Consider the following 16,868-nt stretch of genomic DNA (forward strand, 5'->3'; position numbering starts at 1 on the left):
TCTCCAGCAGCTCCACGTCCTTGTGCTGCTGTTGCCCAGGGCTGGAGGCAGCTCTGCAGGGGGGTCTCAGCTGAGGGGGCAGAGGGGTAGATCCCCTCTCTCACTGCCCACCATCCCTGTGGGATCAGCCCAGGCCACGGGGGGTTCTGGGGCCAGAGCACACGGCCGGAGCACGTCCAGCCTCTCCCCCTCCAGCACCCCCAGGTCCTTCTCCCCAGGGCTGCTCTCCATCCATTGCACTCCCAGGGGGTGTTTGTGTCTGGCATTGCCCCGGTCCAGAAGGAGCACACGGGATTGCAGCTTCAGTAAAGCTGCTGAAGGTCTAATCCCAGCAATAGAGCCCGAGAGTGCTGAACTGCCCCAGGGCTGAGCTTGAGAGGGGACTGGTAGAGTGCTGAGGGGCAGGAGCTGAGTGGCTGGACTGAGGGCTGGCTGTGGATGGAGCTGTGAGGGGAGGGTTGTGAGGGCGGGCTGTGTGTGTGAGGGGCGAGGGGACGGTTGTGAGGGCGGGCTGTGTGTGTGAGGGGCGAGGGGACGGTTGTGAGGGCCGGCTGTGTCTCTGAGGGGTGAGGGGATCGTTCTGAGGGTCGGCTGTGTCTGTGAGAGGTGAGGGGATGGTTCTTGGTGGTCCCAGATTGGGGAGGTCCAGAATTGGAGGGTGGGGGAGTGTCCCAGATTGGGGTGGGGGTCCGAGTTTGGGAGATGGGAGGGTGGGTTCCAAGTTCGGGGGGATCATGGAGAGGGTCCGAGGTTTGGGGTGTCTCGAAGTCCAGAACTGGAAGATGGGGGGTCCCAGTTTGGGAGGTAATCCCAGAGCAGGGGATGGGGGACGACCCCTGGCTGGGGGAGTCCCAGACTGGAGGATAGAGGGGGCTGGGGAGGTCCCGGGTTTGGGGATTTGGGGGGCAGGGGGGAATCCCGAGGCTGGGGGCAGGCAGAGCCCCCCGTGTCCCCCCCTGTGCCCGGGAGTCTCAGTCCGGGGGTTTCCGGGGGGATGTCTCAGCCCCTGTTCCCCTTCCCGGCCGTTTCTCGGAATTGGGGGTTCCCAGGTTGGGGGGTCCCAGATTGGGGGATTCAGGGGCTGCAGAGCCCCTTCGTGTCCCACCTGTGCCCGGGGGTCTCAGTCCGGGGGTATCCGGGAGGTTTTGGGTCCCGTTTTCTCGATCCCGATCCCGACCAATCGCGGCCCTTCCCGCGCGCGCCTTTGAAATCCCGCGCGAGCCGGACACGCTCCTTTGTGGGCGGAGCCAACGGGCGACATAGGCGCGGTCAGACGAGGGGCGTGGCCAGAGGGCTCCCTGGGGACGGGGCGTGGTCAAGAAACAGGGGGAGGCTGAAAACGACAGGGGCGTGGCCTAAGGGAATAGGCACTCCGGGGCGGGGCAAACGAGGGGCGTGGTCAAGGCAAGGGGGCCGTCAAGATTGGGCGTGGTTTAATGGCGGGGGCGTGGTCATCGGAAGGTGGCGATGTTTGCGGCGGGTACCTGGGAGTCCCCAAGGTTTTGGGGGGCGAGGGGGGGTGAGACTGATTTTAGGGGGTCCCCAAGCCTCGGAGGGGGTTCTGGGAGGGGCCCACGAGGCCTTGAGGGGAATCTGAAGGACATCGGGCGGTCTGGGAAGGGTAAGAGTGATTTTGGGGGTGCCAAAGCCTTGTGAGGGTTCTGGGGGACACCGGGCTGTTTGGGAGAGGTAAGAGTCATTTTCGGGGGTCCCAAAGCCTTTTGAGGGATCTCGGGGACACCCGGCGGGTTTGGGGGGGGTGTGAGTGATTTTTGGGGGTCCCAAAGCCTTGAGGGGGAGCTGCAGGGACACCCGGGGGAGTTTGAGGTCTCTGGGGTCCTTAGGACTTGGGGGCGAGGGGCTGTGTGGGGTGCCCAAGGCACTGAGCGGGTTTCCAAACCAGAAGACAAACAAGCCCCCGCTCCGTGCTGATCCCGGCTCCCAGCCCCGCAGCTCAGCCCCAAGGTCCTACCGTCTCCCTCCGGAGCTCCCGAGGTGAGAGAAGCCCAGCGCAGCCCCTCTGCTGATCCAGCCCCGGCTCTTCCCTGGGTGCTGTTTTCCCTTTTACAGGGGCCAGCGGCTGCTGATTTCCTGTAAATCAGGCGTTTTTCTGCAGCTGAGTGGGGAAAGCGAAACTGCTGCCTGGTTTGGGATGAAAAGTTGTTCAGTGGAAGGTGGACTCGATGAGCTGGGAGGTCTTTCCAGCCTTAATGATTCTGTGATTCCATGAAAGGCAGCAGGAGCTGGGCAGTACGTGGGGCTCCTGACTGGAAACCACCTGATCTCTGCCTCTTACCCCTGATCATCAAATCCCAGAACTGGGCAACCTGTGCCAGGGCCTCCCCCACTCCCAACCTTCCCAATCTCCCATCTCTCCCTGCCCTCTGGCAGTGGGAAGCCATTCCCCTTTGCCTATCTCTCCATGCCTTGTCCCCAGTCCCTCTCCAGCTCTTCTGGAGCCCCTTTAGGCTCTGGAAGGAGCTCCAAGGTCTCCCTGGATCCTTCTCTTCCCCAGCTGAGCCCCCCCAGCTCTCCCAGCCTGGCTCCAGAGCAGAGGGGCTCCAGCCCTGGCAGCATCTCTGGGGCCTCCTCTGGACTCTCTGCAGCAGCTCCACGTCCTTGTGCTGCTGTTGCCCAGGGCTGGAGGCAGCTCTGCAGGGGGGTCTCAGCTGAGGGGGCAGAGGGGCAGATCCCCCGTGCCCTGCTGCCCACCATCCCTGTGGGATCAGCCCAGGCCACGGGGGGTTCTGGGGCCAGAGCACACGGCCGGAGCACGTCCAGCCTCTCCCCATCCAGCACCCCCAGGTCCTTCTCCCCAGGGCTGCTCTCCATCCATTGCACTCCCAGAGGGTGTTTGTGTCTGGCATTGCCCCGATCCAGAAGGAGCACACGGGATTGCAGCTTCAGTAAAGCGGCTGAAGGTCTAATCCCAGCAATAGAGCCCGAGAGTGCTGAACTGCCCCAGGGCTGAGCTTGAGAGGGGACTGGTAGAGTGCTGAGGGGCTGGAGCTGAGTGGCTGGACTGAGGGCTGGCTGTGGATGGAGCTGTGAGGGGAGGGTTGTGAGGGCGGGCTGTGTCTCTGAGGGGCGAGGGGACGGTTGTGAGGGCGGGCTGTGTGTGTGAGGGTACGGTTGTGAGGGCGGGCTGTGTGTGTGAGGGGTGAGGGGACGGTTGTGAGGGCGGGCTGTGTGTGTGAGGGTACGGTTGTGAGGGCGGGCTGTGTCTCTCGGCTCTGAGGGGACGGTTGTGAGGGCACGCTGTGACTCTCAGGTGGACCCGATCCCCTCAGGGGGACCGTTGGAGCGCGGCCGGGACCGAAGCAGCCCCGCCGGCCCTGGAGCTGCCCGGACCCCCCAGGACGCCCCCGGGACCCCCTGACCGCGGCCCGGGACAGGTGGGAGCTCGGGGGCGCCGGGCCGGGCCCGGGGGAAGCGTCCAGCGGGGTCCGGGCCGGGCGGCGGGGCCCGTGGGGGAGCCCCGGCGCGCAGCGGCCCCGGGCTGTGCGGGCAGCGGGGCTGGGCCGGGCCGGGCTGCGCTCTGCTCCGGAACAGCGGCTGCTGGGACACGGAGGGTGCGGCTCCAGCGCTTGGGATTAGCGGGAGACACCACCAGGGCAAAAGCAGCGCCGTGTTCTGTCTGCGAAATACGGGGGATGTAATTTTTCTGTTTAAAACCGCTGCTTTCTTGAAGGAAAAACCAAACAGACAAACTTCCTTTCCCCCCGTCTTTTAAGGTTGTCGGTTAAATGTTTGGAGAAGGAACCGAGCCCAGGAAAGTGGGAGCTGCCCAGAGAGGCTTGTCAGGTACCCTGATCTGTTGGACTGACTGTGGGATCGAGCATAAATGCTGTTATCAGGTGCCTGTTTCTTACCCTCACAGAACTGGTACTGAAGTTTTCATCTCTGACAAACCTGTGGCCTGGAGCAGTGATTTCTGCATTTTCTGTCATGTATAGGACATGTAAAAATATTCCTCTGTGAGATACACTCCTCTACTTGAAGTTCCCACAGAAATCCATTGTTGTGCAATACATCCCTTGTCTGGAGAAGGTGAATCCTAGAATTATGGAATGGTGTGGGTAGGAAGGGACCTTAAAAAACCTTTAGCTCCACTCCCCTTACTTTGCACTCTCCCAGGTTGCTCCAAGCCTTGTCCAGCCTGGCCTTGAACACTCCCAGGGACCCAGGGGCAGCCACAGCTTGTCTGGGAATCCCAACCCAGCCCCTCCCCACCCTCCCAGGGAAGAATTCCTTCCCAGTCTCCCATCTCTCCCTGCCCTCTGGCAGTGGGAAGCCATTCCTTGTGTCCTGTCCCTCCATGCCTTGTCCCCAGTCCCTCTCCAGCTCTCCTGGAGCCCCTTTAGGCTCTGGAAGGGGCTCTCAGGTCTGCCGGGATCCTTCTCTTCTCCAGGGGAGCACCCCCAGCTCTCCCAGCCTGGCTCCAGAGCAGAGGGAGGCAGAAGGAGCAGAGAAGGAAAAGAAAGTAAAGGGGAGAAGGGAAAGAAATCCGAGTTAGTCCACTCAGATCTGCCCCTCTCCTCTTCCAGCCCCATCCCGGCCTCCTCCCAGCCTGTCAGCCCAGCCCCGTCCCCTGCCTTGCCCAGCCCCCTCTTTCCCAGCTGTGCATCAGACAGACCCCCTGGGCAGTCCCTGCTCGGCTTTCCAGTCCCACCCTCCCCCAGCAGCTCTTTGCTTTCCCTCCTGTCTCCCTGGGAGCCCGGCAGGGGCACTGCCACCTCAGTTCCAACCCCCAAGGCCGTCCCTGGGGCAGCCCCAGCTGGTCCCAGCTTCTCCAGAGCGCGGCTCCGATGCCCCCAGGCTGCCTGGACAGCACCGGTGCTGCCCCGGGGGCTGGAAGGAAGCTGCTGGGCCACGGGATCCTGCACAGGGGGCACGGCAAAGGCTTTTGCTCAACAGCCAGGCCAAGGGCAGGAGCAGCTGCCGGTGGGGCTGAGAGCTGGAGGGAAGTGCAGCAGGCCCAGGCCCCTGAGCAGGGACGGCTGCCCTGGGCACACGCAGGGCCCTCCGGAGCAGGGAGTTAAAGCACTGCCTCAGCCAGCCCTGCCCGTGCCAAGGTGGGACCTGCTGCTGGCGACTGAAAGGACTCCTCTCCCAGTTCCTGGAATCACACTCTTTATTAGCACCGCCTGGGACAGGTTAATAAGGTTTGTGGGCGTTGGCGGCAGCGTCTGGCTGCAAAACTGTGTTTGAAAGCAGTCTGGGCTCTGGGAAGCAAAGCCAAGGTGGAACACGAAGCAATCTGCCAATATCCTCTGGGGGGAGCCCGACCAAAGCTCTGCTCCTTAAAGCAGCGTTGAACCTGCCCAGAGTGTATTTCTCACCCCACAGGCGTCCCTGGGTGGGGAGGCAGGTTCAACCCCTCAGCTGATCCCAGCAGGTTCGGGGGAGTCTTCCTCAATTTTCCCCCTCTCCCCAACTTACTTTTATATGAATTCTTTGTGTTTAGGTGGAGCTGGAGTGGCTTCAGTTGTAATCACCTTTTGTTTCTGGTTGGTGTAAAGTTCTCTTGCTGTACCTAATGGGGGGGGTCATGGCTTGGCACCTGAGGAGGGGGTTCGACGTGGTTGTTGGCTCTGCAGCAGAACACCTGGATTGTCCCTCGGCTGACAGGTACTGGAGAGTCCCATGATCTTCCCAGTACCACAGTGTTCCCCCTTTGTGCTGAGATTTGAGTGCTGCAGGAAAGCTGGGCTTTGCTCACTGCCCCTTATTTCCTCAGAGCAGCTCATTCAACTGGGGCTTTCTCGTGCTGCCTTTGCCCTTCCCCTGGCACTTGGGCTCCATCTTGGCCATGGGACTGAGCAGCCCAGGGAGGGTTTTTGTACTTTTGCTCAAGGGCAAAGCAGAGGGAAATGTTTACGGCAGGAAGGGAAGAGGATTCTGGCTGATCAGGAAGCGAGGGAGTTTCTGAGCGACGGCTGGAGTAACGCGCCTTATTTCCCCCAGTTTGTGAGCAGTTGGATCCCATTGTCTTCATGGGGCTTGAGAACATAAGCATTGAAACAGCATTTTGTGGACAGCCTTGTACTCTGTTCTGCTAAACGGCAAAGCCGTGGAGCTTCTTCCTTCATCTTTCATCTTCCTTCCATCGGCGTGGCCTAAGGCTTGTCCAGCTCGGCAAGTGCTTCCTCCTTGGTAATTCTCTGCCAGGGCTCAGGGATTTCTCCTTTGCCTTGAAATTTCTTACCGTGCCAGGTTTCTATCTCTGTCCTGAAATGAGACACAAACCATTTCCAGTAGGCTTGCATGGATGGATCAGGAAGAATGTTCCAGTTGGAGAAAGGAGGTCCTGCATCCCGGTATGTCTTGCAGGGGATCCATCTGTCTTCAGCAACCTGGAATCTACAGTCACTTGCAACGAGGCTGGAACAAATATCAGTGACCAGGTGATCTGTTTTGTGCCACCTGCGTCCCGTCAAAGCTGCTGGTCGATGGAAGAGAACCTGATGGTCTCCATCGTGTCCCTGCATGGTGTTTGTGCAGACAGCCCCACAAAAGGGACACTGCTCCCAGCACCCCGAAAACTGCTCTGCCAGGATGGTGTGAGGCTTCCTTTCAAACCATCTCAGATCAGCAACAGCAAATTCTTCCCTGAGTTTGTCCTTCATGGCAGGCAGTGCTTCTGCCATGGCTTTGCTCAGGAACTCGATGTCTGTGATCTCCTGATGCTCGAGGCCCTTCAGGTCACTTCTGGGCAAGTTGATCAGCTCTGTCAGTTCCCTGCAAAATTCATCCAGCCAGAGAGAGATTTTGTCCTTTTGGTCTTTTCTGTCTTTGACCCTTTGGGTTGATGAAGCAACAGCTGACAGGATGTTTCCATAGAGAACATCAAGGGAGGAATCTAAAAACTTCTCCAGCCTCCGGCTCTCACCTAAACAGTAACTCTCAACACGTCTCTCAATGTACCACTGAAAAAACTGTTCTGGTTGTTGAAGGTACAGCTTGAAATAGTGAAACTTTTCTTCTTGTGCCAGGAATCTCAGGATACAAACATCCAGATTGGCTCTGTTGCCCTGGAAATCTGGGACTTTCCCCTGCATGTCCCCAGCGATGGCTTTAGCCGTCCTCTCATAGACGGCCCGGCGAAGAGCTGGGGCAAGCTTGTCACAGAGGAAAACAGCAAAAGCTGTATCAGAAGTGGCTCCTTGGCAGGACATCTGGAAACATGTGAAGAAATCTTCCCTCTTGCTGTTCAGGTAGGTGACTGGGTCATTTGCCTTCTGGAACGCTTCGTGCATGGCTTTAAACCTTTCTGCTGCCGTTCCGCAGAGGTACAGAGATAAATCTATGATGTAATCTTTGTTAACAATAAATGGTGCATCGCTGGGGACGGACTTCACACCTTCCTGTACTTCATGGAGTATTTCATGAATAAAGGTTCGACTGTAATCCCGTTTCTCCTGTTCCTTCTTATCAATGTTTGCCCACACACGCTTTATGATGTTGTCTGTGATGTCCTGCAGGTTCACATCAGCATTGGAAACATTCCACGGGAGGTATGTTTTCCAAACCTTTTTCTTTGTGACATGTTTCTTCAAGTCCAAGGAAAATCCTCTGTGTTTGGGAAATGACCTGATCTGTTCATGGAAACCAGGCTCCTTAAAATGCTCCAGAAGGACATTTTCGATTTCCACATCGATATCCACCCGTTCCGGTGGGGGAGCAGCATGGGAGACTTCAGCAATCCACTTGATCCAGAGAGAAGTAAACTTGTCTCTGAGTTCTCTCTGACTGAGACTGTTGCCTTTCAGAGTCAGAGCCAACTCCCTACTCTTTCTCAAGAGCTCATCTTCATATTCTGACTTCCTTGCGTCCACTTTACTCTGGGTCTTCTGCAGTTCAATGAGATTCTGACATTTCTTCCGAGTTTCAAGAAGAAGATTCTCTTTTAGTTCTTTCAGCTTCAGCTCTGTGCTGCCTTTCCACTGGACCAGCATCTCACAGTGTTTCTCTTCCCTGAAATACTTTTCCATGTCTGTCACGATGGCATCACTTGTGTCTCGCACGAGCCCTTCCAGGTGTTCTCTGGTGACTTGCTGCAAGTCCCCGTTCCGAATTCTGTTGTCGAGTCTCATTTGTACGTCTAAGACGTGACTCCTCAGCCTCCAGGTCCACTGACTAAAGGCAGTTTCCAGTTTCCTGTAGACAGCAATCTCCAGTGAATTCTTGAAGCTGAAAACAAAGTTCTCGTTCAGCAAAGCATTCCAGAGGTCACCAATACGGACTTTCAGGCTGGAGAGTGTCAAAATGCTGCCCTGGGACTCCTTGGCAGCCTGGAGAACTTTGCGCTTCAGTTGCTGGACGTTGTGGCTGTAGGTGGGGTTGGGTGGTGCCATTGGGGGGTTTCCTTCCCACAGGTGAGCAAAGTAGTGAATGTGGGTGTTCACATCAAAGCGGATGACGTCACTGAAGGAGGAGACGTCACAACATTCCTGCTGGGCAGCTGCCACGGTCATTTCATCCAGCTTTTCCTGAAGACGTCTTTGTCCTTCCATGTTCTGCTCCTTGGCAGTAACTTCTCCCACGTTTTGGTGGACAAAGAGGCAGCCGGGGGAAAGATTTACTTTCTTCATCCTCAGAAAAGCCTGCACAGCGATCTGAAGGACATCCTGCATTTCTGAGGGATTTTCCCCAAAGACGTTGATCAGGGTCATGTTGCCGATGCCGATGACAAAGGTGGCCAGCTCGTTGTCATGATTCAGGGACTGTTTATTGGCCATCTCTATGGCACGAAGGCCCTCTGTGTCAACAACCAGCATGTAATCAAAGCCCACGTCCTCTTGCAGCTGCTCGTCCAGTGACAGCAGCTGCATAAACGCTCCCCGGGTGCATCTCCCCGCGCTGACGTTGAACTGCAGCCCAAACATGGCATTCAGCAGGGTTGACTTCCCTGTGCTCTGCAGGCCAAGCACGGAGAGAACAAACACTCGTTTGTCCCCCAGCCTCTCAATTAGGCTGTCAAAGATTGCTCCCACCCAGCACAGGGGCAGGTAAGAAGCATCCCCATCCATCAGCTCCACAGGATACCCCAAAACCATCAGCTCTGCTGCCATTTGGGGCAGTTGAACAACATTTTCATTCTTTGAGTTCCTTAAGTTCAGAGCTTCATAGATCTGCCCCACCTCTCTCAACAGATGCTCCAGGCCAACAGATGAATCCTTAATTTCATCAGAGAGGGCCTCCAACCTTCTCAGCATCTCAGGGTTTGCATTGGTTTTTTCCTTGCTTTTCTTTTTTTCCAGGATCTCAGACCATAACTTGTGATAGTCTCTCCTCAGTTCCTCAAGGCGACCAGAGGACAGGTCATCCATAAAGACCTTCATCCACTGCAGGAAGTATTTCTTGGTATCTGCTGGCTGTGACTGGAGAAAGCCAAGGAATGGTATCATCAGCTGGTTGAGGGGCAAGGCTCGCTCTCGTTGCTTTCTTCTAATTGCTGCCTTCTCGGATTCAATTTGGCTCCGATGGCGCTCGATGCTCCTGTTGCCCTTCTCCTGCAAGCGAGTGAGTTCTTTGTCCTTTTGGCACCACTGGTGCCACAGTTTTCCTTGAAGAGGCAGGAGCTGGGATTTGATCTCAGACAGCTTCTCCTTCTTCAGAAGGGTCACCAGCTCCTTTGCCTTTGCTTTGGCTGCCACACACTCGGGTCGATCTTCATCCACTAAGAAGCCGTGCTGGCGAGCTTTGTCCAGGCAGGCGTCCAGGCTGAAACGAGGGTTGGACCCTTCCAGGAGATTCCTGATTGTTTTGGTGAGCTCGTCCAACATTTCTGCTTCGTTTCTGTTCTTGATCCCTATTGTTACGGTTTTGCTGGATTGTCCAGCTGCAACATTCTCTTTGTCAGTGAGAAGACAAACCAGAGGCCTTTGCGACTGCCACAGGTCACACAGAAGCTTTGTCCCTCTATCATCCATGTGCTCCGAGTCGGAGACAAGAGCCACGTTGAGAGCAGAGATCTCCTGTAAGAAGTGCAGCTGCGCTCCGTGGTCCCTGGCGTCTCCATGCAGGTTACAGAAAGCCACACAGCACTCAAAGGTGTCATCGGGGCTTCCCCGGGGACAGTACCAGGCGATCTCCACAACACCTGCCATCAGCAAACGCTCTCTGGTGCTGCCTTGGCAATGGCGGTGGAAAAAAGTGTCGTGTCTTTGTTTGCTGAGCAGAGCATTGAGGAGCTGAGACTTGGAAGAGGAGGCAGAGGTGCCAATGCGGATGAAGGACACAATGGGCGTCTCTGCCTGATGCATGTGTTTGCTATTGTGACTGCTCATCCTGGGCTGCTGTCCCGACTTCTCCGCCTCTTTCCAGCTCCTTTTGATTTGGCTGAGGGCCCAGAGCGGGAACTCGATCTGAGCAGTGCCCGGCTTGGGCACCAGCAGGGGCAGTGCCAGTTGGCAGAAGGCCAGCTTGGTTGCAATGGACTGTCTCATGAAGTCATCAGCACAGTGGAAAATTGCCATCTGGAGGTCCATGGGGTGCACGTGGCTGTCCCTGGGTGCAGGTCGAGGGGCTGCTTCCTTCAAACGGTGGAGAAAGTTCTCAAAGGAGTCTGAGGGTTCGTGCTCTTGCTCTGTGGTTTCTGGCACAGGGACAAGTCGTGGGTTGCTCCCATCCCTGCAAGTCAGGTACCTCACCCGATAGTCCACGGTTAAGAGCTTCTGCAGGAAGTGAAATGGCAGTTCCTGCTCCTTGCTGGGCTGGCTGTCGTGCAGAGATGTCTTACAGATGCTGTGGAAATGTCCTGTGCCCATTTTTCTTGGATAGTGACTTTCTAGTCCAAGGCGCTTGAGCAACTGGAGGAACTCTTGGTTTGCAGTGGCTTCATTGGCTTTGGATTCGCTGGCACCTGACTTGGATTTGGAGGGACTGGAAGGCTCAGTTGTTTGGAAAGTGTCTTCCACATCTTTGAGTATGTTCTGCATCCTCACATCATCCCCTGTTTCCTCCAAGCTCCCACCGATGAAGGAATTCAAGTCACGTTCCAGCATCTCCCAGTCTGGGCACTCCTTGTGCTTCTGGAGGAGATTCTTTGTCCCTGTGGACCACAAACCTTCCATGTGACCTTCCATGAAACGCAACCGCTCCCTCTTCTGCTCTGGGGACAGCTCTTTGCTTTGGGGTGTCACGGTCAGAGCCGTCAGCAGAAGGGAGGCCTCAGCTCTGGCAGCATCTTGCTCCTTCAGAGTCACGTACTGCTCGTGTGCCGCTGCCATTGCCTGGGCCAGGTACTGAATTTCTGCATGGCCAAGGAGGTGATGAAAAGTGCTGCTTCCCACCTGGTACCCTGTGCTGGTCGCAATTAAGAGCACCAAGAGTTCCATGTCCTTCTGAGCCCTTTCCTGGAGAGACCGCAGGAAGGAATGAATTGCGAGGCCTGTGGTCAGGGTGGCTTCTCTCTTTGCTTCCTGGACGGCAGAAGCAGAGGTTCCTGGTGCGTAGGTGACAGCATGGATGTGCTCCATCGTTTGCTGCAGTGTCTGCAGGAGCTCTTCAAGTTCAGAGACATTGGGAGTTTTGGGAAGCCTGTGGTCAGTCTGGAAGATCCATTGCATAATGAAGGAAGACTCGGGGAAGTCCTTGACAGAATAGATATGAGGATCCAGGAGGCTCCTCAAGATTGCCTTGATAGAGGTGGAGTCTTCTGGAGGTGACTCCTGGCAACTCCTCACGGTGTTCACCAGGATGTCCTGCAGGGCTTTGTCCGACAGGCACATGTTGATCCAGACTCTGGGGTCCTTGGTTTTTGCACTCAGATCCTGTTTCAGATCCATCAGCATGAGCAGTTTCTTTTCATCCACCGCCCCCTGCCAGGCCTTCACAATCTCCATGAACTCTCTGGCCTCTTCCACTGCACTGGCCAGTTCCTCTCCAAAAGCGGTGCCGGCGCTCTGATTCGTCAACGCTTTGTACGCAGCCCTGAGGGCGTGGCTCATTCCATGGACGGACTGAAAATCCCTGCTGTGATTGCACAGGATGACATCCCACACCGGGATCAGCTGGAAGCCGCGGTCGATAACGCACCACGTTGAGTTATTGGACACGAGCCCCATTTTCCACTGAGAGAGAGAATCAGTCTCTGATGGGCCCCCTGTGGTGAACACGTGACACCGAATCTCTGTGTGGGAGCTCTCTCCAGCTCTGCCCTGGACAGAAGCCTGTGAGCTGGACCGGGAAACATCTGTGGCCCCTCCTGCACTGACCCCGAAGCCACTGAAACTGGCCCTGACAAAGGTGTTCAGGGCTTCAGATGTTTGTCGCTTCACCTCTTCCCTCTGCTCGGCTCTGAATCCTCCTGTCGACGCCTTCCACCAGAATATCCCCCCAAAGTGGAGGGGACCCTGACTGACGTGGGACCCAAACCTTCTGAAGAAGCTCTCCAGCAGGTTGGGCTGGTCTTCTTCCCGAGTGAGGCTCAAAAGCTGCTCCATGCCTTGCAGCTCCCGCAGGGCGCCATTCGAGAGGAGAAGCTGATGCCTTTGGAAATAGCAGGAGGCCAGAGGGATGTACTGGTACTTGGTGGTGCAAAAGTAGCTCTGCTCAGAGTGGGACTGGTGGGTGCCCTGTGCCTGTGAGGAGCTGCTGTGATCTGCACCAGCTTCCAATGTAACTCCCCAGAACCCGGCTTTGGCAGAAACGCTGATGGTGAAGCCTAGCTGCTCCATGGACCTGGTGAAAGTGGATTCTGCTGCACTGGAGGAGAACTCCTTGCTCTCAAACAGCGACCCTTGCTCTGGACCGGCAAGCTGGAATCCCTCAGGAACCCTGAGGAGCTGCTCTCGCTTTGCCAGCACATCTTCAGCCCTGCTGGTTCTGTAGATGCCCTGCAGGGCCAGTCCCGCCGATGCCCACCTCAGCACTTCCATGTCAGGGATGTTCTCCCTCCTGCCCACTGACGACTCCTGCTGCTCCAGCTGCTTCTGGATGCTCTCCAGCACATCTGCTAAAGGCTTTGGTGCTGGCCAGAACTCCTTAGGAATGTCCATGGCTTCCCATAGAGCCTCTGCTATCTGCCTTATACCATCCTGGCTGTGGCTGCGGCTGTCGAGCATTTCTTTCAGCTCATTCAGGACTTGTTTAGCCGCTCCTTGTGTCTGCTTTGTCCTCTCCAAGTGCTGCTTTCCTTGCTCCTCAGAAGTTGCTTTGTCATCTCTTATTTTCAGGAGTTTCTGGAGCGCCCTTTTCTCCCAGGGGTGCCGCACTTGGCACTCCAACGTAAGGTAGTCTTCATATTGCAGGTGTTGCAGGGCTTGTGTGCACTGGACTCCCAGGGTCTGGGAGAGTTTGGGGAGCCAGTATCCAGCCTCCAGTCCTTCCTTCTGAAGTGCCTCTGCCAGGAGCTGTGCCTCTCCATGCCCCTCTGGGGTGTCGTCCGGCGAAGCCATGGCTGTGGGGGAAGAAAGGAGACTTTCCCTAAGGTTTGTTGTGAGAGGCCCCAGGCTCCTCTAAGAGGCTCTGCAGCAGCTCCGGCCCTGGGGATGCTCCCACCTGGCTGCTGGAGCCCAGGCTGGGATGCCACAAGGCCCAGGGTCTCCTTCCCGGACAACGGATGTGCCTGCTGTGGGATCAGCCCTGAAGCTGAGTGTGTATCCCAGAGACAACACACACACAGACACGGACTTGGCCACACAACCTGCCATGGAGAAGGTGCTGCCTTCAGCATCGCCCAGGTCCTCCCAACAGGACTCCTGAATCCGTAAGTGCAGAGAGCCGAGGGCATTGCTGGATCCCTGGAGCAGCGGCACAGCCCCTGTGCCCGTCCCACCCCCCTGCCTGCATCCTGCACCCTCTTCCCAGCACAGGGCTCTCCCGCTCGCCGGCTGCTCCAGCTGGTGCTCCCAGCACACAGAGGCAGCGCTGGGAGCTGGGGAACATTGTCCCAGTTTTCAAGATGGGCAGGAAGGATGACCCTGGGAACTACAGACCTGGCAGTGTCCTTTCAGTGCCTGGTACAATTGTGGAGAAGGTTGTTCTGGGAGTTATTGAAAAGCCCCTGAAGGACAAGGCAGTCGCTGGTCACAGCTAGCACGGGGTCCTCGATATTTACTCCACAGTATTTTCTCCACAATATTTACTCCCCAATAACCCACGTAGCTGATCAAGGGATGCCAGTTGATGTAAGCTTTTTGGATTTCAGTAAAGCTTTCCATCTCTCCCTTCCCACTCCAGCCCTTCTGTGATTCCCTGATTCTCACCCTAACGGAGCTGGTGCTCTCCCTGGACTCCTGCCTTTACCCCTCTGGGGTTTTCTACACCGTCCCACAAACCTGACAAGTGTCTCTGTCTCAATTCAGCTGGATCCTGGAGAGGTTGATTCCATGCACAAAGCCTTCCCCTGCCTTCAGCTTCCATCCCAGCAGGGACACCAGACCCTCCCCAAGCCAGGGCTGGCTCCCAGGGGTTGGCACTGGGCTCCTGGAGCCTTGCAGAGCCTTGAGTGTCAGCTTTCCCTCTCAGGCCAGTGCAGACTGAGGCAACCTGTGCCCTGGCCGTGGGCTCTGAGTCACCTCACCCACCTGAGAGCAGATGCTCCTCTTGGTCCCAGCCTTGAGTGCCCAGAGGACACGGGCAGCCAAGGTGCCCAGCTCAGGGGACACAGCACCGTCACAGCCCAGGCCTGGGGGACACAGCGGCGGGTGGAGAAGATGGGAACCCCCTGGAGAATTCCAGAGGAAGAGCAGCGGGAAGGAAAGGCCCCAGATCCTAAAGGAGAAGAGCTGAGAGTGAGGAGATGGCAACCCAGCAACGTGGAGGATTGATTGCAGGGAGCAGTGGAGGCCAACCCTTCTCCTGCAGTGGGGATTACCCCGTCAGCAAAGAGTCCCCAGGGCCTTTGTGGGGTGGGGAGCAGAGCAGGTTTTCACCTGGGCCCTAAATCCGTGTTCCTCTGCAAAAGGAACCTGGACATGCTGGAGAGGTGGGACAGTGACAACCCCCTGAAGATCAACAAGGCCAAGGGCAGGTGCTGCCCCTCTGTCGGGGCAATCCCAGGCACAAAGACAGGTTGGGAGTGGACTGGATGGAGAGCAGCCCTGGGGAGAATGACCTGGGGGGCTGCTGGGTGAGAGACTGGACACGACCCAGCCCAGAAACCCCCCGTGGCCTGGGCTGATCCCACAGGGATGGTGGGCAGCAGGGCAGGGGGGATCTGCCCCTCTGCCCCCTCAGCTGAGACCCCCCTGCAGAGCTGCCTCCAGCCCTGGGCAACAGCAGCACAAGGACGTGGAGCTGCTGGAGAGAGTCCAGAGGAGGCCCCAGAGATGCTGCCAGGGCTGGAGCCCCTCTGCTCTGGAGCCAGGCTGGGAGAGCTGGGGGTGCTCCCATGGGGAAGGGAAGGATCCAGGGAGACCTTGGAGCCCCTTCCAGAACCTAAAGGGGCTCCAGGAGAGCCTCCAGCAGCTCCTGCACTCCCACCAGTGGGATGGGGCAGAGGAGGGGAAAAGCAGAGGGAAGAAAAAGGGCTGGGGAGATCAGGGGAGTTGAGGAAGCAGAGGAAAACTGGGTGTGCTGGCAGAGCAAAGGAGGGACTTTAGCCCCTGATTCCTCTCAGGGGCAGATGTGCAGCCGCTCCCTCGGCAGCAGAGCCTTGGGTTGTGCGGCGGCTGCTCGGGAAGGCACCTGCTGTCTCACGGCCACTGCTGGATATAGTCCCCTCAGGCCACTTGTGCCAGCTCTGTCCCCTCCCAACTTCCCTCCCTTCCCCAGGGAAATGGGCTCTGGAAGCGCCTGTGCCTTTGAGGGGCTGCAGCAGGGACCAGAGCGCTGCGGGCGGTGAAGTTTCCAGTGGAAGGGAGGGGAATCCCGGGAGGAAAAGGACCAAGTGTCCCCCCCGGGCTGGGGCCGGAGCAGGAGGGGCCAGGAGTGCCCCTCATGCCCCCGGCGCTGTCCTGCTCCCTGAGGAGCGGCGCGGGGCACAGGCAGCACCCCCGGCCCCAGGAGGGCCCCAGCACCCCCGGTCCTGCCTTCGGGGAGCGCAGCCCCCGGACCCCGCCTGGGGCTGGGGGTGCCCGGGCCGGGCAGGATCGGCCCCGCCTGCGGCCGGGCACGGGCTGCAAAGGGAAGGGGCTCCTTCCCTGCCATCTCCCCAGCCAGGGGAACACCCCGGGATGGGAAGCAGAAGACAAACAAGCCCCCGCTCCGTGCTGATCCCGGCTCCCAGCCCCGCAGCTCAGCCCCAAGGTCCTACCGTCTCCCTCCGGAGCTCCCGAGGTGAGAGAAGCCCAGCGCAGCCCCTCTGCTGACCCAGCCCCGGCTCTCCTGTAGGTGCTGTTTTCCCTTTTATAGGGACCCTGGGGTGCGGCCGCTGCATTCCCGTTAATCAGGCATTTTACAGCAGCAGAGTGTCAAAGTGAAACTGGGGATCTGCTCCCTGTTTGGGTGCAAAAGTCGTTGGGTGAGAGGTGGCTATCAGAGATCATTTCCAACCTTAATGATCCTGTAATTCCATGAAAGACAGCAGGAGCTGGGCGGTGCTTGGGGTTCTTGATCAGAAATCACCCACCATGTTCCTGTTTTCCTGGATCACTGAATCATGAAAATGGACAACCTGTGCCAGGGCCTCCACTCTCCCAGCAAAGAATTCCTTCCCAGTCTCCCATCTGTCCCTGCCCTCTGGCACTGGGAAGCCATTCCCTGTGTCCTGTCCCTCCATGCCTTGTCCCCAGTCCCTCTCCAGCTCTCCTGGAGCCCCTTTAGGTTCTGGAAGGAGCTCCAAGGTCTCCCTGGATCCTTCTGTTCCCCAGCTGAGCCCCCCCAGCTCTCCCAGCCTGGCTCCAGAGCAGAGGGGCTTCAGCCCTGGCAGCATCTCTGGGGCCTCCTCTGGACTCTCTGCAGCAGCTCCACGTCCTTGT

At 57.6% G+C, this 16,868-nt stretch overlaps 3 protein-coding genes and 1 pseudogene across 3 annotated transcripts in view; 1 reads left to right on the top strand and 3 right to left on the bottom strand.

Annotated features, from left to right (window-relative positions):
* The window catches only part of LOC127463876 (uncharacterized), an 18,919-nt gene extending 13,431 nt beyond the window's left edge, over positions 1 to 5,488 (top strand). The window contains exon 3 of the mRNA XM_051773889.1: positions 4,385 to 5,488. Coding sequence (XP_051629849.1) covers positions 4,385 to 5,211 — 827 coding nt within the window. The 3' untranslated portion in view covers positions 5,212 to 5,488. The remainder of the gene's footprint in view (positions 1 to 4,384) is intronic.
* The window catches only part of LOC127463847 (interferon-induced very large GTPase 1-like), a 27,765-nt pseudogene extending 11,414 nt beyond the window's left edge, over positions 1 to 16,351 (bottom strand).
* LOC127463877 (interferon-induced very large GTPase 1-like) overlaps positions 1 to 16,868 on the bottom strand; it is a 38,804-nt gene that overhangs the window by 11,529 nt on the left and 10,407 nt on the right. Inside the window, exon 2 of the mRNA XM_051773890.1 lies at positions 5,499 to 5,608. The gene's annotated coding sequence lies outside the window, so the exon portion shown is untranslated. The remainder of the gene's footprint in view (positions 1 to 5,498; positions 5,609 to 16,868) is intronic.
* The window catches only part of LOC127463850 (interferon-induced very large GTPase 1-like), a 32,214-nt gene continuing 21,425 nt past the window's right edge, over positions 6,080 to 16,868 (bottom strand). The window contains exon 3 of the mRNA XM_051773764.1: positions 6,080 to 13,405. Within this exon, the coding sequence (XP_051629724.1) occupies positions 6,120 to 13,403 (7,284 nt within the window). The 5' untranslated portion in view covers positions 13,404 to 13,405 and the 3' untranslated portion in view covers positions 6,080 to 6,119. The remainder of the gene's footprint in view (positions 13,406 to 16,868) is intronic.

Source organism: Manacus candei, unplaced genomic scaffold, assembly GCF_025592945.1.
Source record: "Manacus candei isolate 608988 ecotype Guabito, Panama unplaced genomic scaffold, ASM2559294v1 h1tg000177l, whole genome shotgun sequence".
Lineage (NCBI taxonomy): Eukaryota > Metazoa > Chordata > Aves > Passeriformes > Pipridae > Manacus > Manacus candei.